Consider the following 26,177-nt stretch of genomic DNA (forward strand, 5'->3'; position numbering starts at 1 on the left):
ACAGATCCTGAAGTTGAGGCTCCAGTACTTTGGCCACCTCATGAGAAGAGAAGACTCCCTGGAAAAGACCCTGATGTTGGGAAAGATGGAGGGCACAAGGAGAAGGGGACGACAGAGGACGAGGTGGGTGGACAGTGTTCTCCAAGCGACTGGCATGAGTTTGGCCAAACTGCGAGAGGCAGCAATGCTTCTGAACACCAGTTCGAATCCTGCTGGGGGGGGGGCAGAGACGTCCTATCGGGAGAAACTGTCTGGCCAATGTGCGAAGAAGAGGATGCTGGGCTCAAGGCGCCAGCCGCCTCATCCGACAAGACTCTTCTTCTTCCTGTGTGCCTTAAGGGTCTCACTCTGCCCTTTGCCCCCCCCTCCCAACACTGTAAAAGGGTAGCAGCAGCACCCCACAAACCCAGTCTCCCTGGATTTCAGCTGCCCCCCCTCCAGCCCCCACCGCCTTGGCTCCTTTAAGAATGCATCTGCTCTCTCTTCTCATTGTCTCTCTTGGGCAGCCAATCAGGGACTCTGCTGGGCCGGGGGGGGGGTGCGGAGCCCTGATTGGCTATGACGCATCCCTTACTCTCACCCACCCCCCCTTCTACCTTGATCTCTCTCTCCCTCCATCCCTCCCTCCCTCCCTCCGCAGCCCCCTCCCCTCCCCGGGTCGCTGCCCACTGGCCTGGGTGCTGAATTCTCCCACCCAGCCCTGCCCCGTCCGTGGCGACCCCCCCAAGCCAGAGCCCGGGGCTTGCACACCCACCCACCCAACCCAGAGCATTGCAAAGGGGCGCTGGCGCTGCCTCGGAGCCGCGATGAGCGGAGGGGTCTACGGAGGAGGTAAAGGCTGTGTTGGCATAGGCGTTGCAGCTGCTTGGCTTGGGGAGGGGGGGTTCCCGGCAGCAGCCCCCCACCCCCAGTTCTAGGCCCTGCATGCGTTTGGTGGCGGGATGCCGGGTACCCCAAGGAGACCCTTCGCCTCCACCCCAGCAAGAGCTGCATTCCAGCACTTGGAGGAGCGGCTGGAGAGGGTGCTGCGCCCACCCACCCATCGCTCAGAGCTGTGGGCTCCCTCTCGGGCCAGACAGACAGCCAGGAGGGCAGTGGAACTGCGGAACTCACCCCCGCAGGAAGCAGCGGGGACCACCAAGCCTGAGGAGGAGGAGGCAAATCCACGGAGGAGGAGGAGAAGCCTATCGATGGCTACTAGCCGCAAAGTGCTCTGCTCTGCCTCCACCGCAGGAGCGGAGAGTTGCTCTTGCGCGCTCATATCCTGCTTGCCGGGTTCCCCACCGAGGCTGCTGGGTGCTGGACTAGATGGGCCACCGGCCTGGTCCAGCAGCCTCATCTTAAGAGAAGGGTCCTTGAGTCACATCCATGCCGTTTTTATTGTCCCTGCTGAATGCGGCTTGGCTCGCTTCTTTGAGCTGCCTGATTCCGTGGGGGGTTGGTTTAATGGGGCACCAAAGGGTCCTTTTCCTGCTTCTGCTATGCTGAGTGGAGATTGGTGTAATTACAAGGCACCCCCTTGACGCGCTGGGGCTCTCCAGTTCTTTTTGGACTACGATTCCCATCATCCCCAGCCAGTGATGGGAGTTGTAGTCCCAAACAGCTTGGGGGGTGGGGACGGCTGCCAGCCTGCTGTAGATAGTCCTCTACAGTGTAGGTTGGTGCCTGGAAAACCCCTACTCGCGGAAGCTTTCAAGCGTTTATCTCTCCTTCCTTCGCTGCCTCCCTTGCGTCAGATTATATAAATTGCAAGCTCTTTGGGGCAGGGGGCTCGCCCTCCGCCAAAGTACCATTTGCACATCTATGGCAATGTTTGGCACAGTTGGTTAGAGTGTGGCACCGATAATGCCAAGGTTGCAGGTTCAATCCCTGTATTCCTGCCTTGCAGGGGGTTGGACTAGATGTCCCCTAGGGTCCCTTCGAACTCTACAATTCTATGATTTTACGATTCCATCCCTCCAGTTTTATGTATCTCAAGAATGGGATGAGACTCCAGTCAATACAAACCCACAGCTGCTTAGCACAGTGTTTTTCAACCACTGTTCCGCGGCACACTAGTGTGCCGCGAGATGTTGCCTGGTGTGCCGTGGGAAAAATTGAAAAATTCAAGAGAATTACTTTATATACAGTCAATATAGGCACAGAGTTAATTTTTTTAACATTTTCTAATGGTGGTGTGCCTTGTGATTTTTTTCATTAAACAAGTGTGCCTTTGCCCAAAAAAGGTTGAAAAACACTGGCTTAGCAGACATTAAATGTTGGCAGTGTTTAAACCACACTCTGCTTACCGGGTGCTTTCCAGCTGTTTCGTACTACAACTCCCATCATGGCGCACTGGGTGGGGGTGATGGGCATTCAGGTTCAAAACCTCTGGTTGGAACCAGGTTGAAGAAGTCTCCCTTACAGGTTTTTAAGTTAATTCATTAGGAAAATTGTGCATTCTGGATCGAAGGCTAGGACAGAACTTTGAAGGGTGGTATAGACTTTGTTTTTTTTAATCTGCATTCTCTTTCAAATAAATTTTTAAAATTAATTTTCACATTTAAACATTATCATCATATACACTTTAAAAAAACCAAATACAATTAAAATAGAAAAAAAAAAACATTTTCACACCGTATTAAATCCATATTTTGGGATTACTCAGATCACTTGACTTCCCTCCCCTGGTTCTTATATTTTAAATTATCTTATATTGTACGTGTCTTTAATTTATTTTAATTTTTAAATAAAAAAACCCTGCTATTGTATTAACTTCTTTACAATGCTCTTGTATATATGCAATAAACACTTTCCATTCTTTTTTAATATTTCAGCATATTCCATTAATTTAAGTTGCCAATCTTCTTCAGTTGGGACTTTGGTCTTCTTTCCAGTGTTGGGCTATCAATGTCTGTGTGGCTGATAAACAGATTTTTGTATTCTTTCGGCATATCCATTCCAGTTATACCTGTTAAGAAAGCTTCTGGGTTTTTTTTTTTTTAAATAAATGTTATTTTAAACATTTTTTTCAATTCATTATAAATCATTTCCCAAAAACTTTTATATAACCTTACATTGCCACCACATATGGTAAAACGTATCTTCTGCTTCTTTACACTTCCAACACTTATTATCTTTTGTTTTGTACATTTTTGATAGCTTAACCGGAGTTAGATACCATCTGTACATTCTTTTCATATAGTTCTCCTTAAGAGCCGTACATGCTGTAAATTTTATATCACTTTTCCATAATCTTTCCCAATCTGTCATCTGCATATTATGTCCCACATCTTTTGCCCATTTTATCATAACACATTTGACCTCTTCGTCCTTTGTTTCCCATTCCAAAAATAAATTATACGGTTTTGATAATAATTTATATTCACTTTCTATTATTTCTCCCTGGAATTTTGAAATTTCATACGCAAATCCTTTCTTTTTATCATTTTTCAATGTTTGATTTAATTGAAAATATTGTAACCAATCCATTAACTTTTCTTTTATTTCATTATATTCTTTTAATTTAAATTTATTATCCATTTCTATTAACAGCTCTCTATATGTTGCCCAGTTGGGTTTCATATTAATTTTTTCAATGCTATTACTTCCAGTGGCAAAAGCCACTATGTTGCTTTTTGTTCTAGTAAGTATTTATATTTTTCCCAAACTTTAAAAATTGCCTTTCTTATTATATGGTTCTGGAAGCGTCTATGTACCTTGACCTTCTGATACCACAAATATGCATGCCAACCAAATCTGTTATCACTTCCTTCTAAATCTAGTAAGTCTACATTCTTCAATGTAATCCAATCCCGTATCCAACAAAAACAAGAGGCTTCATAGTATAATTTTAAATCTGGTAACGAGAAGACTCCTCTTTCTTTAAGGTTTGTTAATAATTTATATTTTATTCTTGGCTTCTTGCCTCTCCAAATAAATCTTGTAATATCTCTCTGTTACTATTTAAAACAACTCACTTTACTTATCACCGGGATTGATTGAAATAAGAGTAACATTTTTGGCATTAGATTTATCTTAATTACCACTATCCTTCCTAATACAGATAAATTCATTCTTCCCCAAATTTATAAGTTTCTTTTTATTTCTTTCCATATTTTTTCATAATTATCTTCAAATATGTTACTATTTTTTGCTGTTAACCATATTCCCAAATATTTCACTTTTTATGTATAATTATTTCTGTCACCTGCTGTAACTCTTTTTTATCTTGTTCTGGAATATTTTTTCTAGGAGATGAGTTTTAGTTTTATTTAATTTAAAGCCTGTTACCTGTCCAAATTTTTGTATTTTTTCTAATACTTTTACTAATGAATTAATCAGGTCTTCTACCATGATCACTAAATCATCCACAAATGCATTTAATTTATATGACTTATTTCCTACGGTTAGTCCTCTAATATCATCTGCTGTTATGTCTCTCACCAGCACCTCTAAAATAAACAATGAAGGTGACAAGGGACATTCCTGTCTTGTACCTTTTGTAATTTTACATTCTTCTGCAATTACATTATTAATTATTAATCTCACTTGTTGTTCTGAATATATGGCTTCTATTCCTCTTTTAAGTGTTTCTCCAAAGTTCATTTCTTCCAGGACCTTTAACATAAAGCTCCAGGAAACATTATCAAATGCTTTTTCTGCATCTACAAACATCATTGCTGCCTGTTTTTCATTCCTTACTTCCAGATATTCAATAATAACCATTACATTCCTTATATGATCTTTCATATGTCTTCCTGGCAAAAACCCTGTTTGATCTTGATGTATTATTTCTAATAATATATTTTTCATTCTACTAGCTAATATGTTTGCATACAAGTTATAATCACTGTTTAATAGTGAAATAGGTCTATAATGTTTAACTTCCATTTTATCTGTTTCTTGTTTTGGAGTTAGAGTAATAAAAGCCTACCTTTAATATTTCATTCATTACATTTTGTAATGGTTGAATTAAATAGTTTTTCTAATTTATAATATTTTGCGGTAAATCCATCTGAGCCTTGTGCTTTTCCTGTTATTGCTTGTTTAATGGCATTTGAGATTTCTGATCTATTAATTGGTGCATTTAAAGTATTCAACTTTTCATTTGGAATTTTTGGCAATTTATTTTGTCTTATATATCTTTCCATTTCTGTTTTATCTTCTGGTCCAGTTCGATATAGGTTTGAAAAGTATTTGGTAAATTGTTTTCTGATGTCTCTTGGGTTATCAATCGGCATTCTCGTCACAAGCCTGGCAAATCTGGAGCTAGACTCGATAATCTGATAAAGCTGACAGTCTTTACTTGGGCTTTGCTATTTTAGTTTAGTTTTTCATCTTCTAATTTTCATCTGTTGCTATAATAGTTCTGCTTGTTTTATATACATTAGAAAATGTTTTTTTATATAAAAAGAAAAACAACCACTACTAAAAGAAAACGTATGTATTTACATCCAACTTTGCTGAGAATCATAAAATTGTAGAGTTTGAAGGGATCCTGAGGGTTATCTAGCCCAACCCCCTGCAATGCAGGAATCTCAGCTTGCTGGATTTTAAATCTTGAATTCTTTTTTTTAAAACAGCACATAATAATAATAATTATTATTCATCTTTTCTTGTTACAAAATTGTAAACACATAAATCATAAAACATGACATGACTGTTAATATGGTGTCCCTAGAAGGGTAAACAGGAAAAAGGAAATATATATAGTAAATATATTACTTTGCATCACGTAATAATGAGATGATTACAGTAAACCAGTTAAATGAGTTCTTCAGTAAATCAGCTTGGAAAATGCAGAATAATAAGAGCGAGTTAAAGAGTATTGCATGCTTAACTACGCCATATTGCAAATATATTGTAGGTATTTTTCATCGGTATGCTACTTCATTTGTATATTTAATAAACTCACACCATAAAATGCAACATGTTGTCCCGTCCCCCGTCCCCCCGCCTTGCCACCCTAAATTATTGTGACAACATTTCCAGGATGGCTGTTTGCTAGATAATATTACACCAGCGATCAATATTCATCAATTGCTATTCCTTTTCTGGCTGCTGTTAATCAATTTGTTACTAATTCCTTCTGAATCGGTCCATGTCTGAAGTATATAAATTAAATAAGGCTAATGTTAGGGTTATCCAGATTGTCTGAGCTGTAATCGGATATATCTGTTTAAAAAACAGCCTTCCAAAATTGTTCCATTTGCGGGCAATCCCACCACATATGTTCATATGTACCTATAATTTGGCATCCTCTCCCAAAATAACAAGACATCATCGGGCTTCATATATGACAGGGGCCTCAGTGTTAAAACACCATCCATGCACAGCTTTTAGTGAACGTTCCCTATTACAGTGGCACCTTGGTTCTCCAACGCTTTGGTTCTCAAACTCCGAAAAACCAGAAGTGAGTGTTCCAGTTTTCAAACAGGCAGCCTTGTTTAGGGAAGCTTTTAATGTTTGATTGATTATTGTATTTTAATATTTTGTTGGAAGCCGCCCTGAGTGGTTGGAGTGGCTCAGCAGGATGGGTGGGGTATAAATAATAAATTATATTATTGGAAACCAAAGGTCCGATGCGGATGCCAGCTATTGTTTCCAGGGCGCCTGCACCAATCAGAAGCTGTGCCTTGTATTTCGAACATTTTGGAAAATGAAACAGACTTCTGGAACGGATTTAGTTTTGGCGCTTTCCTTTTTGCTATTTATTTTGTGTTTTTGAGGCCTTTTCGGTTAAAAGTCAGCACCCCAGTTCAAGAAGGATACTGACAAGCTGGAACGTGTCCAGAGGAGGGCAACCAAAATGGTCCAAGGCCTGGAAACGATGCCTTATGAGGAACGGCTTAGGGAGCTGGGTATGTTTAGCCTGGAGAAGAGAAGGTTAAGGGGTGATATGATAGCCATGTTCAAATATATAAAAGGATGTCATCTAGAGGAGGGAGAAAGGTTGTTTTCTGCTGCTCCAGAGAAGCGGACACGGAGCAATGGATTCAAACTACAAGAAAGAAGATTCCACCTAAACATTAGGAAGAACTTCCTGACAGTGAGAGCTGTTCGGCAGTGGGATTTGCTGCCAAGGAGTGTGGTGGAGTCTCCTTCTTTGGAGGTCTTGAAGCGGAGGCTTGACAGCCACCTGTCAGGAATGCTTTGATGGTGTTTCCTGCTTGGCAGGGGGTTGGACTGGATGGCCCTTGGGGTCTCTTCCAACTCTAGGATTCTAGGATTCTAATTTGTTTTTGTGACTGTCTGGAACCCAGTTCAGATACCGATTGATTGATTGATTGATTGATTGATTGTGTGACTGTGGAAATGGATAAAAGCCGCCCCATCCAAACAGTGACTAACCTCAGTGTAGCGAAGAAAAAAAAATTAATTTTTCATTTTTATCATCTACAATACTGTCTTATTTATTTTATCGTACAGTGCATTGATTATTGCTTTCATTTTATAGATTGTTAGATAGTAAAAATCACGTTCAATTGCTGTTTTAAAAGTCTGGAACGGATTAATCCATTTTGCATTACTTTCTATGGGAAAGCGCGCCTCGGTTTTGGAACGCTTTGGTTTTGGAACGGACTTCCGGAACGGATTGAGTTTGAGAGCCAAGGTGCCACTGTAGAGATTTGTACGGTGCATAAATTGTTCCATTTATCCTATTCAGTGTTTATTATCCCCATTGGGCACAGAAAAGAGAGCAAGCTGGGCACTTTACAAGTCTCCTGGGGGTGGGGTGGAGGTGGCATGTCATAAATTCCTCCCCAAATTCCTGAATGTAACTTTTGATTCCTCCGTAGATGAGGTTGGGGCTCTGGTCTTCGACATTGGCTCGTTCTCGGTCCGGGCTGGCTATGCTGGAGAAGACTGCCCTAAGGTACAATGCCCAGGGGCACCCCGAAATACCCAACCCCCCCAGCGCACCTCCACAGCCTCCCCCTCCCTCCTTTAACCCTTCGAGAAACATGAATGGATTTGACATATTTGGGGACTGATTATTGGGAAAGCATTGCTTAGCACATGGTAGAATTGTTGGGTGCCATCCTAGAATAATTTGTTGGTGTGGGAAATTGGAAATCCTTTTTATCTCTTTTTCCTTTTGCTTTCTCTCCCCCCCCCGCCCCCATCTATTTCTCTCTTCCTTTTATCTTCCTTATTCTTTCTTTCTTTCTTTAAAAAAAAATTGCTTTGGTTGCAAGATTTACATGGGTTACAAAGGTACAAATGGCGTCTCCGTTTTCGGTTCGCAGGGTCTTTCCTGCGAGTCGGTTACGTTTGGACGTGAGACACTTCTGCCATAGGCGTTGTGAGGTTGTGGGGCAGGGGGAGAGAGATGTGGGGAGAGAGGGGGGCAGAGAGAAAGGGGGTGCACACATGGAGTTTTGTGCAGGCATTTATGTCTTTATTTCCTTTCTCTCTCCCTCTCTCGTTTCCCTTGGTGTCTTCTGCTCTGGACCTTGGGTGAAGACCTCTCAGGGCAGGAGGCCGGGAGAACAAAAGGCAGACCCCCCAAGTGTCCCTATTTTCCAGGGACGCCCCTGATTTAGAGAAGCCGTCCTGGTTTCTGATTTGACCCCAGAATGCCCCACTTTTCCTTAGGACATCCCTATTTTTCATTGGAGAAACGTCAGAGTGTATGGTTGTCTGACTCCAGAGCCGTCCGAAGGCAATCCTGTGTACGCAGGCATGGCCAAACTTTGCCCTCCAGCTGTTTTGGGACTACAACTCCCATCATCCCTAGCTAACAGGACCAGTGGTCAGGGATGATGGGAATTGTAGTCTCAAAACCTCTGGAGGGCCAAGTTTGGCCATGCCTGCTGGTTTTCATTTTTATGCTTAATGTTTTTATATATGTTGGAAGCTGCTCAGGGTGGCTGGGGCAACCCACATAAAAAATTAAAAAATTAAAAAAACCCTTCCAGTAGCACCTTAGAGACCAACTAAGTTTGTTCTTGGTATGAGCTTTCGTGTGCATGCACACTTCTTCAGATACCTCATACCAAGAACAAACTTAGTTGGTCTCTAAGGTGCTGCTGGACGGAATTTTTTTTATTTTTTATTTTGTTTTGACTATGGCAGACCAACACGGCTACCTACCTGTAACTGGGGCAACCCAGTAAGACTTGTGGGATATAAACAGTAAAATTATCCTGATGGAATGGGACATCCCTATTTTCACCGGAGAAATGTTGGGAGGGTGTGAAATGAGGGTTTGAGAGAAGACTCTGCATTTTCTTGTCTCTTTCCGTTTTTGTTTAGATTAGTTTATTATTGTTTTATTTAAAAAAATCTTTAATCAAATTTTATGGAAAAAGAAAGGAACAGAGGGGAGGCTGGGGGGGGGCAACACTCCACCCCCTCCAAAAAAAATAACCGCCCCACACCTCTCTTTGCAGGCAGATTTCCCCACCACTGTGGGGCTACTCTCTCATGATGAGTCTGCGATGGAGCTGGATGGGGACAAGGAGAAAAAATCCGGGAAGGTCTATTACATCGACACCAACTCCTTGCATGTCCCCCGGGAGAACACGGAGGTCATCTCGCCCCTCAAGAACGGAATGAGTATGGGGCATGGGAGCTACGGGGAGGGCGGAGGGTCTGGGGAGGGGCCTCTGACATGGCACACGAACCAGGCCACGGGGACCCTTGGCCTGGATGCTCTACAATCCCTAGAGTTCAGGACCTGGCAAGGAAAGTCCTTCTTCCTGCAGCGCGTGGTTAATCTTTGGAACTCCCTGCCACAGGAGGGAGTGATGGCCGCCAACCCGGATGGCTTTGAAAGATTAGAGAGAAATTCATGGCTGGGGAGAGGGCTATTGATGGAAGTACCGTATTTTTCGCTCCATAGGGCGCACCGGACCATAGGGCGCACCTCGTTTTTAGAGGAGGAAACAAGAAAAAATAATATTTTTCCTGGTTTTCCTCCTCTAAAAGCCCTGTTTTTTTGAGAATCAGCTAAATGTTTTGCAGCTTTTTTGCAAAGGGAAAAGCCCTGTTTTTCTGAGGATCGGCTAAAGGTTTTGCAGCTTTTTTTGCAAAGGGAAAAGCCCTGGGTTGTTTTTTTTTTTTGAGGATCAGCTAAAAGTTTTGCAGCTTCTGAAGCAAAGGGAGAAAAGCAAAGCTCCTTTTGCAAAGGGGGAAAAGCAAAGAGGAAAAGCCCCATTTTTATGGGGTTCAACTCACATTTCTGCAGCTTCTGAAGGAAAGGGAGCCATTTCTACAGTTTCCAGACAGATAATCTAATCAGCCAGTCCCATGTCGCTGGGGAAACAAACAACCTCCCTCTGCAGCACATTCAACAAAGGAGGGCGGGGCTGAAAGGGAGCCGGGGACTCTTATCTCTCTCCCAATCTCCTGCTGATCACCTGCTGAACGGGGTCCTTTCAACACCCCCTTTTCTCTTTGTAAAATAAAAAGCACTATCTGCTTTTGGCCCCTGGGCAATTCGGCTCCAGGGACCACCATTCGCTCCATAAGACGCACAGATATTTCCCCTTAATTTTTAGGAGGAAAAAGGTGCGTCTTATGTAGCGAAAAATACGGAAATGCTTCTGAATACCAGTTGGAAGGAAACCGCAGGAAGGGAGAGTGTTGCTCCTGTGTTCGAATCCTGCTTGCCTGTTTCCCAGAATGGGCATCTGGCTGGCTTCTGTGAGAAAAGGATGCAGGCCTGATTCAGCCGCCTCTTCTGATGGTCTTATGTTTAGTTGGGATAATTTATAGGAGTGGGGGAAGGATTTCAATTCAGCTCATGTTTAAAGGCAAATCTATCATCTCACTCTAAAAAATAATAATAATTAAAGCTAGACTTTGGAATTTGCAAGTCCCGGAATTTTGCCATCTGCTTCTCCAACCGACCAGCGGTTACGGAAATGTATAGCTTAGGGGGAAGAACTATATTAGTGAAAAACCACCTGCAGGTATTTGTTATGCTAGGGGGAATTGTTTCAGAAAATGTGTACGTTACTCAAAACCGCGTGCAAACACGGTAAATGCGTTTGTTAGGAGAAACTGGCCCTAAATTCCGGGTGAATTTTCCTGAGCGCATTTTCCTTTTAACAGTTGCAAACTGAAGTTGGAAAATCTGGGGGACTGAATTTAAGGTTGGTAGAAATGAGGAACTGAGAGTGTGGAAATTGGCCGGTCTTCCTAGCCCTATTTGGGAGTCGTTGAAACAGGGGTGAAACTGGTTTAAGTGCACAACAGTTTGTCCCCACCTTTGCTCTTCTGCAACTGCAGAATCTGTACCTCTTGGCCATGAAGATCCCACCCCCCCATAAAAGCCGACCTTCCCCATAAACATCAAGACGTCGCCAGGCAGCCTCAGTTGAGCTGCACCCCCAGTGCATTGGAGTTACTGGGAAACCGCTTATGTGCATTGAAGCGCATTGCCTGGCTATTCCTTTAACAGCCACAGGTGTCACTATTCCCCCACTAAACTGCACTGTAAAGAAACGTGACGGCGCCCTCTAGTGGGAAGTCCCCGAAACGATGGAGAACTGTTGAAAGCGTGTTGTCGGCTGTTCCTTTCCTGACACTGTCCGAATTCTCCTTTCTACCCCAGTTGAAGACTGGGACTGCTTCCAAGCCATTTTGGACCACACCTACAACAAGCATATCAAATCGGAGCCGAACCTCCACCCCGTGCTCATGTCCGAGGCCCCGGTACGTATCCTGCCGTGCCCCGCTCCCCCAAATCAAAGGACCGTAGAGTTGGAAGGGACCCCCAAGAGTCATCTAGACCAGCCCCCCGCTGGAATGCAGGAATCCCAGCCGAATAAATCCCCTGCTCTTGTGCGACGTGAAGCAGCCTGCCTCTGTTTCCCTCTTGCAGTGGAACACAAGGGCGAAGCGCGAGAAGCTGACGGAGCTGATGTTCGAGCATTACAGCATCCCGGCGTTCTTCCTCTGCAAGACGGCCGTCCTCACCGCGTATCCTAACGGGAAGCGAGGCTCTGTCTATTTACCTCCCCGCCCGAGCCCAACAACAGAACAGATTACTCTTCCAGCCCCTCTCTGCTACTCCGAAATATCCAGTGGCGGAGAGTTCCAACAGCCAACTCTTCTTCTCATCATCATCATCATCATCATTATTAAAAGGGATGCGGGTGGTGCTGTGGTCTAAACCACAGAGCCTCTTGGGCTTGCCGATTGGAAAGTCAGCGGTTCGAATCCCCGCGACGGGGTGAGCTCTCATTGCTCGGTCCCAGCTCCTGCCAACCTAGCAGTTCGAAAGCACAAAGCGCAATTAGATAAATAGGTACCGCTCCAGTGTGGTGTAGTGGTTAAGAGTGGTAGACTCGTAATCTGGGGGACCGGGTTCGTGGGGGAGGAAGGGAAAGGGGAATGTGAGCCGCTCTGAGACTCCTTCGGGGAGTGAAAAGCGGGATATCAAATCCAAACTCTTCTTCTTCTAAAATGCGTTTCCGTGCGCTGCTCTGGTTTGCCAGAAGCGGCTCAGTCATGCTGCCCACATGACCCGGAAGCTGTACGCCGGCTCCCTCGGCCAGTAAAGCGAGATGAGCGCCGCAACCCCAGAGTCGTCCGCGACTGGACTTAACTGTCAGGGGTCCCTTTACCATTATTATTATTATTATTATTATTATTATTATTATTATTATTATCACCCTTCCTGAAATCAAGGGGGCAAAAATTCCAGACAGGGCATCTTTCTTAACGCTACTTGCAGATGCCACTGGGAATTGAACCTGGGACCTTCTGCATGCAAAGTAGCTCCCCCCCCCCAAAAAAAACCCCCACCCACACAGTTTGACTTGCTGAAGCCTTGACTCCTGACCCCCAGTTTTGCAAACGGGCGGAGCACTGGACTCGTTCTGGACAGTGGAGCCACACACACCACCGCCATCCCAGTACATGACGGTTACATCCTGCAACAAGGTTGGAGGAGGGATGTTTATTTTTTGTGTGATAGTTGTACGTTTTTTTAAGAAAAGCTTTTTAAATGTTGCATTTGTGGGCCTGTGACGCCTGTGCTCAGAGATCTGACGTGGTGCATGCCCGTTTGCTACCAGGCAAGTTCAGGGTGTTGTTATTGTTATGCAAGGCCCATAACAACTTGGAACCTGTGTAAAGGGCCTTCAGGGATGATTGCATCCGTACTGGGTTTCCCCAGCTGCTCTGGGCTGCTTCTAACCAAGTATAAAAACACAGTAAGACACCAAGCATTAAAAACCTCCCGATACAGGGCTGCCTTCAGATGGCTTCTTAAATTCAGATAGTTGTTTATTTCCTTGGTATCTGATGGGAGGGTGCCACCACCGAGAAGGCCCTCTGCCTGGTTCCCTGTAACCTCACTTCTCGCAATGAGGGAACTGCCAGAAGGCCCTCGGAGCTGGACCTCAGTGTCTGGGCTGAATGATGGGGGTGGAGATACTCCTTCAGGTATACTGGACCTTTGAGGCCGTTTAGGGCTTTCAAGGTCAGCACCAATACTTTGAATTGTGCTCGGAAATGTCCTGGGAGCCAATGTAGGTCTTTCAGGACTGGTGTTGTGTGGTCTCGGCGGCCGCTCCCAGTCCCCAGTCTGGCTGCCGCATTCTGGATTAATTGCAGTTTCCGAGTCGCCTTCAAAGTTAGCCCCACGTGGAGCGCATGGCAGTAGCCCTGTTACTATTAATAAGAGTAGCAATATTAATAAGGGTAGGTGGAGAAGGAGTGATGCATGGGCGCAAAGGATCATGGGAGGCGGGAGTCCAGACCTCTCGGATCTGGAGATACAGCAAGGTGGTTCTGTGGTCTGGGAAGAGGCTGCGGAGAGGAGGGGATGGAAGAGAAGCAAAGGGGCAGTGATCCGCAGGAACAGGAAGCTCACAGCTCTCCCCGCTTCATTCCTTACTTCTTTCCCTCCCTCCCTCCCCTTTCAGGAATCGTGAAATCCCCTCTGGCCGGAGACTTCATCTCCATGCAGTGCCGGGAACTTTTCCAGGAGATGAATATCGAGATCATCCCTCCCTACATGATCGCTGCCAAGGTGGTATTGCCCCCTTCCTGTTCCGTCACTAACCAGATTCGGGGACAGAGACCCATGGCTTAAATGCAGCATCTGCTTGGCTTTGAGAAGGCTCCTTGGTGTATAATCCCTGACGGCGTCCCCAGGACGCAGGAGAGATGGGAATGGAGGCCTTGGGGAGGTGACGGGGAGCGAGAGCAAGTAGTCCAATACAAGGCAGCAGTTCGAGGAAGGCAAACTTATAAATTAATAAGTATATAAGTTACGAACCTTGTGCACCCTGGAGTGAAACTTTAGGCACAGATCTAGACCAGAGGAAAGACCTGCCTTAACAATCAATTTTGCTTGCTCTCTCGCTAAGAACAAACCAGCCTCTTTGATGAGGAGCTCTGTGTAACTCTATAGCCTGCACCTATCCAAATTTGTCCAGTTAAAAAATTTCTCCTTCCACTTGGCCAGGGGTCAGCAAACTTTTTCAGCAGGGGGCCGGTCCACTGTCCTTCAGACCTTGTGGGGGGCAGGACTATAATTTTTTTGGGGGGAATGAACGAATTCCTATGCCCCACAAATAACCCAGAGATGCATCTACAATAATAAAGTGCAAGTGTCTCTGCGTCCAGTCCCTGTGTCCGTGGGATTGCGCTACTGCGCATGTGCCTCACGGACATCCGTTGGGACTTGGAGCGCAGAGACTTTGGGCGCCGCGTGCCGCTCAGCGACGCCGAGAGCAACTACGGTGCCTACCAGTTGGGAGCAAGGGAGCGCAGGAGCCCCAGGATCTCCGAGGGATTGAGCAGAAACCCTCAGGCGGCTCTTTCCTGGGGGCGGCCCAGCCACGAAGCATGGCAGGCGAGGCAGAGAGGGAGGCGGCGGGTGGAACGGAAAGGCAGCGCGGCGAGGGAGCCGGGGGGACCCATGGCGGGAGTGAGTGCGGCCGGGCGGAAGACCGGAAGGTAGCCGAGGGAGCACGGGCGGAAACGAAGTGGCGGAGGAGAGAGAGCGACGGAAGATACGCTGGAAGGAATGTTCTAGCGCCCGTTAATTTAACAGGTTTAATGTCTACTAGTTTTAAATAAAAGGACAGATTCTACTCATGTAAAAACATGCTGATACCCGGACAGTCCGCGGGGCCGGATTTAGAAGGCGATTGGGCCAGATCCGGCCCCCAGGCCTTAGTTTGCCTACCCATGCAGGTAAACTCAGATCTAGGGTTAGGGCTCATGGAAGCGCTCGTCTAACACAGTGTTTTTCAACCACTGTTCCGTGGCACACTAGTGTGCCGCGAGATGTTGCCTGGTGTGCCGTGGGAAAAATTGTGTTTATTTGATTCCTATTCAAGAGAATTACTTTATATATAGTCAATATAGGCACAGAGTTAATTTTTTTAACATTTTCTAATGGTGGTGTGCCTCGTGATTTTTTTCATAAAACAAGTGTGCCCTTGCCCAAAAAAGGTTGAAAAACACTGGTCTAAACCACAGAGCCCAGGGCTTGCCGATCGGAAGGTTGGCGGTTCAAATCCCCGCGATGGGGTGAGCTCCCGTTGCTCGGTCCCTGCTCCTCCCCACCTAAGAGTTCGAAAGCACGTCAAAGTGCAAGTAGATAAATAGGTACCACTCTGGCGGGAAGGTAAATGGCATTTCCGTGCGCTGCTCTGGTTCGCCAGAAGCGGCTTAGTCATGCTGGCCACATGATCCGGAAGCTGTACGCTGGCTCCCTCGGCCAGTAAAGCGAGATGAGCGCCGCAACCCAAGAGTCGGACGCGACTGGAGCTAATGGTCAGGGGTCCCTTAACCTTACCCCCCCTTTGGTCCCCTGCAGGAGCCGGTCCGTGAAGGCGCACCCCCAAACTGGAAGAAGAAGGAGAAGTTGCCTCAAGTCAGCAAATCGTGGCACAATTACATGTGCAATGTGAGAGACTCTGGGGTTCCTCGGGGACAGAGGGGCCTGGAGAAGACCGAGAGCTGGGGAGTCAGGACTCCTGGGTCCCTAGAGAGAGGGGGAGGGGGCGCGATTCTGAGAGCTAGGACGCCTGAGGGTTTGTGTGTGGTTTTTTGGGGTGTGTGTGTTAAGAGATGACAGCCAGTTGCCAAAAAAGAGGATCTGCATGTCTGAAAGCTAGGACTAGGAGCTGGGGGAGCAGGGTTCGAATGAATAATCAGTCATCTTTCTTTACACCCTTGCTAACCCTTCACCCCCAACAGGAGGTCATTCAAGATTTCCAGGCCTCTGTGCTGCAAGTTTCAGATTCTCCTTACGACGAACAGTGAGTATCTGGGATGGGTTTGGTGACCAGGGTTTGTGTGTGTTGGCGGGGGGGGGGGGCTGTTGAAGCAGAGAGGGCTTAAATTTGTGCGTCCACCTCGGAGAATCCATTGCCTCTGTCCAACGTGGCTATTTATTTATTTATACCCTGCCCATCTGGCTGTGTTTCCCCAGCCACTCTGGGCTGCTCCCAACAGAATACTAATAATGATAATTTTGAAAAAGCAATAAAACATCAAACATTAAAAATACCTCCCTAAACAGGGCTGCCTTCACGTGTCTTCTAAAAGTCAGAAAGCTGTTTATTTCCTTGAGATCTGGTGGGAGGGCGTTCCACAGGGCGGGCGCCACCACCGAGAAGGCCCTCTGCCTGGTTCCCTGCATTCTCGCTTCATGCAGGGAGGGAACTGCCAGAAGGCCCTCGGAACTGGACCTCCATGTCCGGGCTGAACGATGGGGGTGGAAACGCTTCAGGCAGGGGTGCAGCGAGCCAATCCACCCAAGATGGCGGGCGCGATCGGCCGGCACCCCTTCCGTGCGGTGCGGCAACCTTTAAGGCTGCAGCGCGTGAACAGCAGCACAGACGCTGTGCTGCTGTTCATGCGTTGCAGCCTTTTAAAAGTTGAATTCTGCATATAAGTTAAATAAGCAGGGAGACAATATACATTGATCACTGCCTTGTCGTGGCGAAGGGGCTTGAATAACTCAAGATGGACAGGTCACCCAAGATGGACAGGTCATAGCGGAGAGTTTGGACTAAATGTGATCCACCTGGAGAAGGAACTGGCAAGCCACTCCAGTATCCCTGCCAAGAAAACTCCATGGACAAATACGTTGTTTATTGCTTTCATTTTATGGATCAATGGTCTCGTTAGATAGTAAAATTCATGTTAAATTGCTGTTTTAGGGCTTGTTTTCCAAAGTCTGGAACGGATTAATCCGTTTTGCATTGCTTTCTATGGTAAAGCGTGCCTTGGCTTTGGAACGGACTTCCGGAACGGATAAAGTTTGAAAACCGAGGTATCACTGTATCGAAAGTCAGAATATAGCTGACTGACTCGTGTCGGGGGAAGGTTTAGATTTGAGGGAGGCAAAAGGATGGCAATTTGGGGGAGGAAAGTGGAGGTGACCCTTCAGTGCAGACACTACGGGACAGAAATAGATTTGAATCACGATGTGAGGAGTCGTGTTTCCCCTGTGGAAACTCAGCGAAAGAAAAGACGGGTAGCCAGGTATCAAGAACGTCAAAAATGGAACCCCTGTGTTGCGACTCGAACGAGAATAAAAAAAACAGAGCAACACGAGACCAAACAATGTAATATGAACTCTAAAGAGCTTTAGTGATGTCAATGAACAATTTAAGCATCTAAAGGGAAATAGATCCCGATAATATGACAAAATACAATGCGTATAAATAGTCTCTATATATGGCACAATAAATGTAGTATTCCAGTAAAGCCGAAGTGGTGAAGAAACTCGTGAATGTGATCTTCCAACGGACAGGACAGTGTTTCCGGATAAAGTTCGCTGTTTGGATGTTCCTTCTTCAGCAGACATATGAAAAATTTAAGGCTGTAAAACAATAAACGCTACAATACAGTATATATGCTAACAAAGGACTAAATTTATCACTCCGTCCCTCTGGTGTCAGTTCATTGTGCCATCCAATCAGGGAATAAAAGAATACTGAATGAATGAATGAATTTATTTTTACGGTCACAGACCAACTCACTAAATCAACAGGAATACCAAGAACAAACTTAGTTGGTCTCTAAGGTGCTACTAAGGGACCCAGGTGGCGCTGTGGGTTAAACCACAGAGCCTAGGGCTTGCTGATCAGAAGGTCGGTGGTTCGAATCCCTGCCGCGGGGTGAGCTCCCGTTGCTCGGTCCCTACTCCTGCCCACCTAGCAGTTCGAAAGCACATTAAAGTGCAAGTAGATAAATAGGGACCGCTCCGGCGGGAAGGTAAACGGCGTTTCCGTGCGCTGCTCTGGTTCACCAGAAGCGGCTTTGTCATGCTGGCCACATGACCCCGAAGCTGTCTGCCGCAACCCCAGAGTTGGACACGACTGGACCTGATGGTCAGGGGTATCTTTACCTTTACCTTTTAAGGTGCTACTGGAAGGAATTTTTATTTTATTTTGTTTTGACTGTTTAGGGAAGCTTTTAAAGTTTAATAGATTATTGTGTTTTAACATTCTGTTGGGAGCCACCCAGAGTGGCTGGGGAAACCCAGCCAGATGGGCGGGGTATAAATATATTATTATTATTATTATTATTATTATTATTATTATTATTATTATTATTATTATTATTATTATTATTTACATCCAGTTTATTTTCCTTTAAGTTTTCTTTGGGGCCCCCAAGAGAGCGGGGCCCTAAGCTGTAGCTTGTTTAGCTTATACGTAAATCCGGTTTTTCCCTCGCCCTCTTGTCCCGAACAGGGTTGCCGCGCAGATGCCCACCGTCCACTACGAAATGCCCAACGGCTACAACACAGACTACGGGGCAGAGAGGCTTCGTATCCCCGAGGGGCTTTTCGACCCCTCCAACGTGAAGGTGAGCGGGCAGGCAAGGGGCCAGGAGATGAAATAAGCAGCAAGGCAAGGATGGGGAGTTTCCGCCCGATTCTACTTACCGTATTTTTCACTCCATAAGACGCACTTTCTTCCTCCTGAAAAGTAAGGGGAAATATCTGTGCGTCTTATGGAGCGAATGGTGGTCCCTGGAGCTGAATTGCCCAGGGGCCAAAAGAGGATCGTGCTTTTTATTTTACAAAGAGAAAAGGGGGTGTTGAAAGGACCCCGCTCAGCAGCTGATCAGCAAGAGATCGGGAGAGAGATAAGAGTCCCGGCTCCCTTTCAGCCCAGGCTTCCATTGTTGAATGTGCTGCAGAGGGAGGTTGTTTGTTTCCCCAGCAACATGGGACTGGCTGATTAGATTATCTGTCTGGAAACTGTAGAAAAGGCTCCCTTTCCTTTAGAAGCTGCAGAAATGTGAGTTGAACCCCATGAAATGGGGCTTTCCCTCTTTGCTTTCCCCCCTTTGCAAAAGGAGCCTTGCTTTTCGCCCTTTGCAAAAAAAGCTGCAAAACTTTTAGCTGATCCTCAAAAAAACCAGGGTTTTTCCCTTTGCAAAAAAGCTGCAAAACTTTTAGCTGATCCTCAAAAAACCAGGGCTTTTCCATTTGCAAAAAAAGCTGCAAAACTTTTAGCTGATCCTAAAAAACCCCCCAGGGCTTTTAGAGGAGGAAAACCAGAAAAATATTTTTTCCCTTGTTTCCTCCTCTAAATACGAGGTGTGCCCTATGGTCCGGTGCGCCCTATGGAGCGAAAAATACGGTATTTATTTGCTTTCAAAAAAATTGGCACACCACTTGGTTGCAAAACAAAAAATGCACTCAGAGGCTTGGAGCATGCGCAGAGTTCTGACTGACGAATGGCACAATCCCAAACATAGCGACTCGGAAGCAATTACCATTGAGATCAAGGGGGGAGGTTCTGCCAGGTATGTGGGCGCAGGGAGGGCTGTAGCTTTATTGCTTATTCAAAATTAAATTTATTCGGTTGGGGGGGGGCAGGAGCCGGAAATCAAAGCGTTTTGCAGAAAAGCAAACTGATAAATACTGTGCGCTAAGATTATCTGCAGGAAGAACTAACAACTATAATTTAGGACTTAGAAACTGCGCCAGCTTCCTAAATATCCGGACAGCCACGCCTAAACAACGATGCTTTCAGCAGGCACCGATGCGAGTAGGGTTGCAAGGGACCCCCAAGGGCCATCTAGTCGGGAAGGAGAGTCCGCCACCCAGGGGCGTGGCTAGGTAAATTGGTACCCGGGGGCAAAAAAAAAATTCACCCCCCCCAAGGCATGGGAAGGTCAGGTGGTACCCGGTGCAGAAAATTTCTTGTCAACCCCCCCATTGATTCCCCCCCTCTGCAAAAATGGTTTTACATTATTTCATATTTTCTTACAAAGAAATAATAACAAGTAATAATAATAAAAAACTTTTATTTATATCCCGCCCTCCCCGGCCGAAGTCGGGCTCAGGGTGGCTAACACCAGATACATAACATTGGTATAAAATCAAACAATAATTAAAACAAAATCGAAAATTCTTTCTAGTAGCACCTTAGAGACCAACTGAGTTTGTTCCTGGTATGAGCTTTCGTGTGCATGCACACTTCTTCAGATGGTATCTGAAGAAGTGTGCATGCACACGAAAGCTCATACCAGGAACAAACTCAGTTGGTCTCTAAGGTGCTACTAGAAAGAATTTTCGATTTTGTTTTGACTATGGCAGACCAACACGGCTACCCACCTGTAACTGAAACAATAATTAAATTACCTCCTAAAAACATCTCAAAGTCTAATTAGATGGCTTTCCACAGGGTTAGGGTTGGGAACAGTAAGTGTTCCACTGAACTGAAATTTCAGCCTTCACGACATAGGAAAACAGCCAAGTGAACAGCTATTTTGGTGGAGGAGTGTCAAGATATTAACCGATATGCATGAAATTTCATATATAACTATATAATCCCTAGTATCGTAAGATAAGACCTTCGGAGCAGGCATTTTCAGAAAAAAAAATTTAAAAAAAATTTTCACCAAAAAAATTTATTGCTAATTTGTCACCCCCTCCATTATGGAATCCGGGGCGAACCGCCCCCCTTGCCCCCCCTTGCTACGCCCCTGCTGCCACCTTTCGAAGAAATCTGTTTCACTGTCAAACAGTTCTTATTGTCAGAAAGTTCTCTCTTATGTTTAGTCGGAATCTCCTTTCCTGTCACTTGAAGTCATGGGTTCGAGTCCTACCCTCTGGAGCAGGAGAAAAACAAGCTTGCTCCATCTTCCATGTGACAATCCTTCAGATATTCGGAGGTGGCTATCCTATCCCCTCTCAGTCTCCTCTTCTCCAAGTTAAACACCCCAAACTCCCTCCCTCCCTCCCTCTCTCTCTCTCTAGGGCCTGTCTGGGAACACAATGTTGGGGGTTGGTCATGTGGTCACAACCAGCATCGGGATGTGCGACATCGATATCCGGCCGGTGAGTTGTGTCCCCTCACCTTAACTCTGCCCCCTCCTAGTAGGGGGGGGGGCTCTGTGGTCTAAACCATATTGGAAGGTCGGTGGTTCGAATCCCCGCAATGATGGGGTGAGCTCCTGTTGCTGGATCCCTGCTCCTGCCAACCTAGCAGTTCGAAAGCACACCAGTGCAAGTAGATAAATAGGGACCGCTCCGGCGGGAAGGTAAACGGCGTTTCCGTGCGCTGCTCTGGTTAGCCAGAAGCAGCTTAGTCATGCTGGCCACATGACCCAGAAGCTGTCTGCAGACAAATGCCAGCTCCCTCAGCCTATAGAGCGAGACGAGCGCCGCAACCCCAGAGTCGGACACGACTGGACCTGATGGTCAGGGGTATCTTTACCTTTACCTTACTCTTCAGTGAGGGAAACCCAGCAGATATTTATAGTCACAAAACATGCAGCAAAATGAAGCATGGAGATATAGGCTGCTAGAACTTTCAGATATCCCTTAGCATGGAAAGGGACGTTTAGTAAGTTTTTTTTTTAAAAAAAGATGCTTTGCACAACCCACAAAGAAAAGTAATAATGCAATAAAATTCAAAATGGTAAGAATGAATTGCACATTTTTTCAAAATCCAATTAAAACTATTTAATTCAACAAAATGGGTGGACTGCCTCCAGCGATAGCCATTTGCACCCGCAGCAACCCCCTTGCCTCTTGGCACCCCCCTAGGTCATCTCACTGCCCCCCCAGGGGGTGTTTTGACCCATTTTTGGGAACCCCTGCGCTAGGGGGTTAATGTGGTGGAAATGGCAGGGGAGTTGTTGACCGGACCAAGGAGACCCACGACACAATGGTTGCAAAAAAAGGCAGATTCCTCCGAGTTAAAAGAACTCGAAGGTGGCCCCCCCTCCAACTGGCTGCTAATCTAACACCTCTCCTTTCTCCGAAGGGTCTCTACGGGAGCGTCATTGTCACAGGGGGGAACACTTTGCTTCAAGGCTTCACGGACCGCCTCAACCGGGAGCTCTCTCAGAAAACGCCACCGGTGAGTTGGTGTGCGTGAGAGAGAGAATGAGGGACTCCGGAGTCACACAGGGCTCTTCAGCAGGCAAACATGGAGTCGCAGAACCGCAGAGTCTGGTGGTATCCAAAGGTTCATCCAGCCTAAACCAAGTTCAGGGAGGGGGGGGGAACGTCCTGGCCCATTCGGTTGAGAGGGGAGACTCCACGGTGCCGATTGCTTTTTTGTTCGGAGATCTTGAAATATACTCGGAGTCAAGTGTGAATTTCATGCTCTTTATTCAGCTCTTAGTAGTGAGGAATGCAGTTCCCCCAAAACGTCTGCTTTATATACACTATTTACACAATGGGCCCCACGCGATTGGCTAATTCCGGGATACTCCTGTATGCCAATCGGGTTGCGGATTCACTTCCACATGGAGCTGGATTGGGTGGCTCCTGCGGACCAATCAGACTGCTGCATTCTGGATCCTATTGTTCTAGGACCAATCAGACTGCTGCATTCTGGATCCTATTGTTCTAGGACCAATCAGACTGCTGCATTCTGGATCCTATTGTTCTAGGACCAATCAGACTGCTGCATTCTGGATCCTATTGTTCTAGGACCAATCAGACTGCTGCATTCTGGATCCTATCGTTCTAGGACCAATCAGACTGCTGCATTTTGGATCCTATTCAACTCAGTACATAACAGATCTCATCTAGATTGCAGTCCCAAATTCACCCAAAGCGTGTTGCTGTTGTTACCATTTCTAAATGCCTGGGGTCGAGGCAGATGGTTGAGAGGACCCCCAAACCATTTGTGCCAGGAAGGATTTAGCTGTGATTCCTGCACTGCAGGGGGGTTGGAACACATGAAATATGTGGGTTCCATGGGGATAACTCAGACGGAAAAATGCCCAGGTGTAAAAAAAAAAAAGGTTATTTATGTATGCCCGTGTTTTGTCTACCCAAAAATGGAAAACGAGCGAGGTCCCAACTAAAGAAAAGTGGCTGCTTAAGTTGACAGAATATGCACAACTCGCAGACTTAATGTATAGAATGTGAGAACAAGAAGAAGATACGTTGAAAGATCGCAAAATGTTCATTGAATATATGGGGGGGGCCTGTGTGCATTTGAAAATGCTGGCAGCATTAGGATAAATTCAACAGTGTAAATAAGTTTTGATGGATGTAATAATGGAATACTGAATGGTTTAGTTCAGGCATAGGCAAACTCCGGCCCTCCAGATGTTTGGGACTACAATTCCCATCATCCCTAGCTAACAGGACTGGCGGTCAGGGATGATGAGAATTGAAGTCCCAAAACATCTGGAGGGCCTGGTTTAGTTTTTGTAAAATATGCAGGGATTTATGATATGCAAAATGAACCACGGAAAGAGAAGAAGGGAGGTCGTTGATATCTTAAGGATGTTTAAATGAGCATTCTAAATTGTAAAACAGAAAATCTAATAAAAATTATATATATTTGGGGTCCTTAAGAGAGCCAAGATGGCTTCAGGGTTGTTCCGCGTACTAAAAGAAAGCGCCTGTTTTTCTCCCCACGGAATATTTCCTAATTTTGAAGGATCGGTTGCCCGTGGGCCGCTCTGTGGGTGCGCACACCTTGGAATTGTTATAACACTGGTTAGTTTGCAAGAGGGCAGGACAAGCCTGTTTTAACACCTGCAAACCCCTCTTTTCTCTCTCTCTCCGCACCCTGTGTCCCCCCCGTCCCCCGGCAGAGCATGCGCTTGAAGCTGATTGCCAGCAACAGCACCATGGAAAGGAGGTTCAGCCCTTGGATTGGGGGCTCCATCTTGGCCTCTCTCGTGAGTCTGGGGCCCTGGAGGGTGCTGTGGGTCAGAGGAAGAGGAGGGGTGGGGTGGGGGAAGGGGGAGGGAGGCCGGGAGCCAGGACCCCTGGGTTCTCTGGAGGACCTTCAGAGGCCCTAAGCACCTAAGAGATTTTGGTGGCCCCATATACAGGTGAAACTCGAAAAATTAGAGGTTCATTTCTTTCAGTAATTCAACTTAAAATGTGAAACTAATATATGAGATAGACTCATGACGTGCAAAGCGAGATATGTCAAGCCTTTGTTTGTTATAATTGTGATGATTATGGCGTACAGCTAATGAGAACCCCAAATTAACAATCTCAACTTTGGGGTTTTCATCAGCTGTGCGCCAAAATCATCACAATGATAACAAGCAAAGGCTTGACATATCTCGCTTTGCATGTCATGAGTCTATCTCATATATTAAATTCCAGTAGCTAATGGAAACAATTGCTTACATAAATGGACTTTTCCATGATATTCTAATTTTTCGAGTTTCTGAATTAAATATAAACAACAATGAACTGCAGAATAAAATTTTATTTTTCGAAATGAAACGAAACCGACAGTTTTGTATTACTCTCTCTCATCTATTGTGGGGCCTTTTTTTGGGGGGGGGGAACCTGGTTCAGCTGCACCATATAGTCCATGGGTTAAGGCAGGCATAGGCCCTCCAGATGTTTTGGAACTACAACTCCCATCATCCCTGACCACTGGTCCTGTTAGCTAGGGATGGTGGGAGTTGTAGTCCCAAAACATCTGGAGGGCCGAGATTGCCTATGCCTGGGTTAGGGTTAAGGTTAGGGGGCACCTGCCCCTGCTATGCCCATATGGTCCATGGATATTTCTGAAAGCCTGGGCCACTCCCACTCCCAACGTGATTGGCTGTCTAAACTTCCAAGCTTGCGAATCACGGCTCAGAGTTCAAGGGCCAATGCCAGAGGCCCAAATCCTGAAATGTTCTGTGATTGGACGACGTGTATCAAATCAGAACACAGGAGCTCAGAATCCTTAGTCCAGACTCAAGCTGGGGAGACCCAGCCAGATGGGCGGGGTACAAATAAATTATTATTATTATTATTATTATTATTATTATTATTATTATTATTATTATTATTATTATTATTATTATTATCACCAGCACCAGCACCATCACCATCATCATCTCAGGCAAACACAATCACTGAATTCATAACACCCCCTTCCTTTGATGCCCCAAACAGGGGCTTATTTTGCTCAGTGTCTAATCCAGCCTATACGCAGACTAGGTGCTGGTGTGTGTAGCTCAGGGGTCTCTGAGTTTTGAGTTGGGGGCCTGGGAGGGAAGACCCGGATGCCTGGGTTTGTTTCCTCTTCTCCTTCCTCTCCTTCTCGTTCCCAGGGCACCTTCCAGCAGATGTGGATCTCCAAACAGGAATACGAGGAAGGGGGCAAACAGTGCGTGGAGAGGAAATGCCCCTGAAAGGGGCGGGCAGCCCACCTCCCCCTTTGCCCTCCCTCTCTCCCCCACCCCATGAGACCCCCACTTCGTGGATGCTGCAGCCCCTCCCAGCGACTCCCTCCCTTCGAAACGCACCCCGGATCTGCCCCGCGGCAACCGAGGCTCTTCGCCCTCTCGGCACCTTCTCCCATCTCCAAAGAACCCAGGTGTCCTTCTGAGCCCCCCGTTTGCCCCCCCCCCCCGCTCCAGAGAGGAACCCAGGAGTCCTGCGCCCACTGGCGCTTGAGCCAACATCTAAGAACTCAGGAGACGAAGGATTTCAAGCTGCTGTATTGCTGAAGAGACGGGAAAGTTTCCGATCCCAAAGTCCTGAAGGACGGCCTCTCCTTCTCCTGCCCGCGTGAGGGGCTGGGCTGGATGACCCTTGGGGTCCCCCCCCCAGCTCTTTGTCAAGGCAGAGGGGTTCGGAGGAGGTCCTCGGCGGGTGTCCTGCCTCACCCCCTTCACCTCCCCTGTTGCTGTTTTATATGTAAACCCGGATGGATCTATTTATTCAATGGACTGCTTCATGGATTGACATTCTTATTCTCCTTTATTTTAATTTATTTTCATTTCGTTGTCAGAAAAATAATAAATGTGTGAGGTCGTGT

General features: G+C 46.3%; 1 protein-coding gene across 1 annotated transcript; it reads left to right on the top strand.

The window, feature by feature from the left end:
- Positions 1 to 791: 791 nt before the first annotated feature.
- ACTL6B (actin like 6B) lies at positions 792 to 25,712 on the top strand. The gene is made up of 14 exons (XM_033171068.1): positions 792 to 831; positions 7,782 to 7,858; positions 9,378 to 9,543; positions 11,546 to 11,646; positions 11,816 to 11,913; positions 12,785 to 12,879; positions 13,866 to 13,972; positions 15,773 to 15,862; positions 16,156 to 16,217; positions 18,666 to 18,780; positions 21,188 to 21,268; positions 22,200 to 22,295; positions 23,995 to 24,081; positions 25,468 to 25,712. The coding sequence occupies exons 1-14, from the start codon at positions 807 to 809 to the stop codon at positions 25,546 to 25,548; spliced, it is 1,281 nt and encodes a 426-aa protein (XP_033026959.1). The 5' UTR covers positions 792 to 806; the 3' UTR covers positions 25,549 to 25,712.
- Positions 25,713 to 26,177: the final 465 nt, after the last annotated feature.

The sequence above is a fragment of the Lacerta agilis genome, chromosome 14 (genome assembly GCF_009819535.1).
Source record: "Lacerta agilis isolate rLacAgi1 chromosome 14, rLacAgi1.pri, whole genome shotgun sequence".
NCBI lineage: Eukaryota > Metazoa > Chordata > Lepidosauria > Squamata > Lacertidae > Lacerta > Lacerta agilis.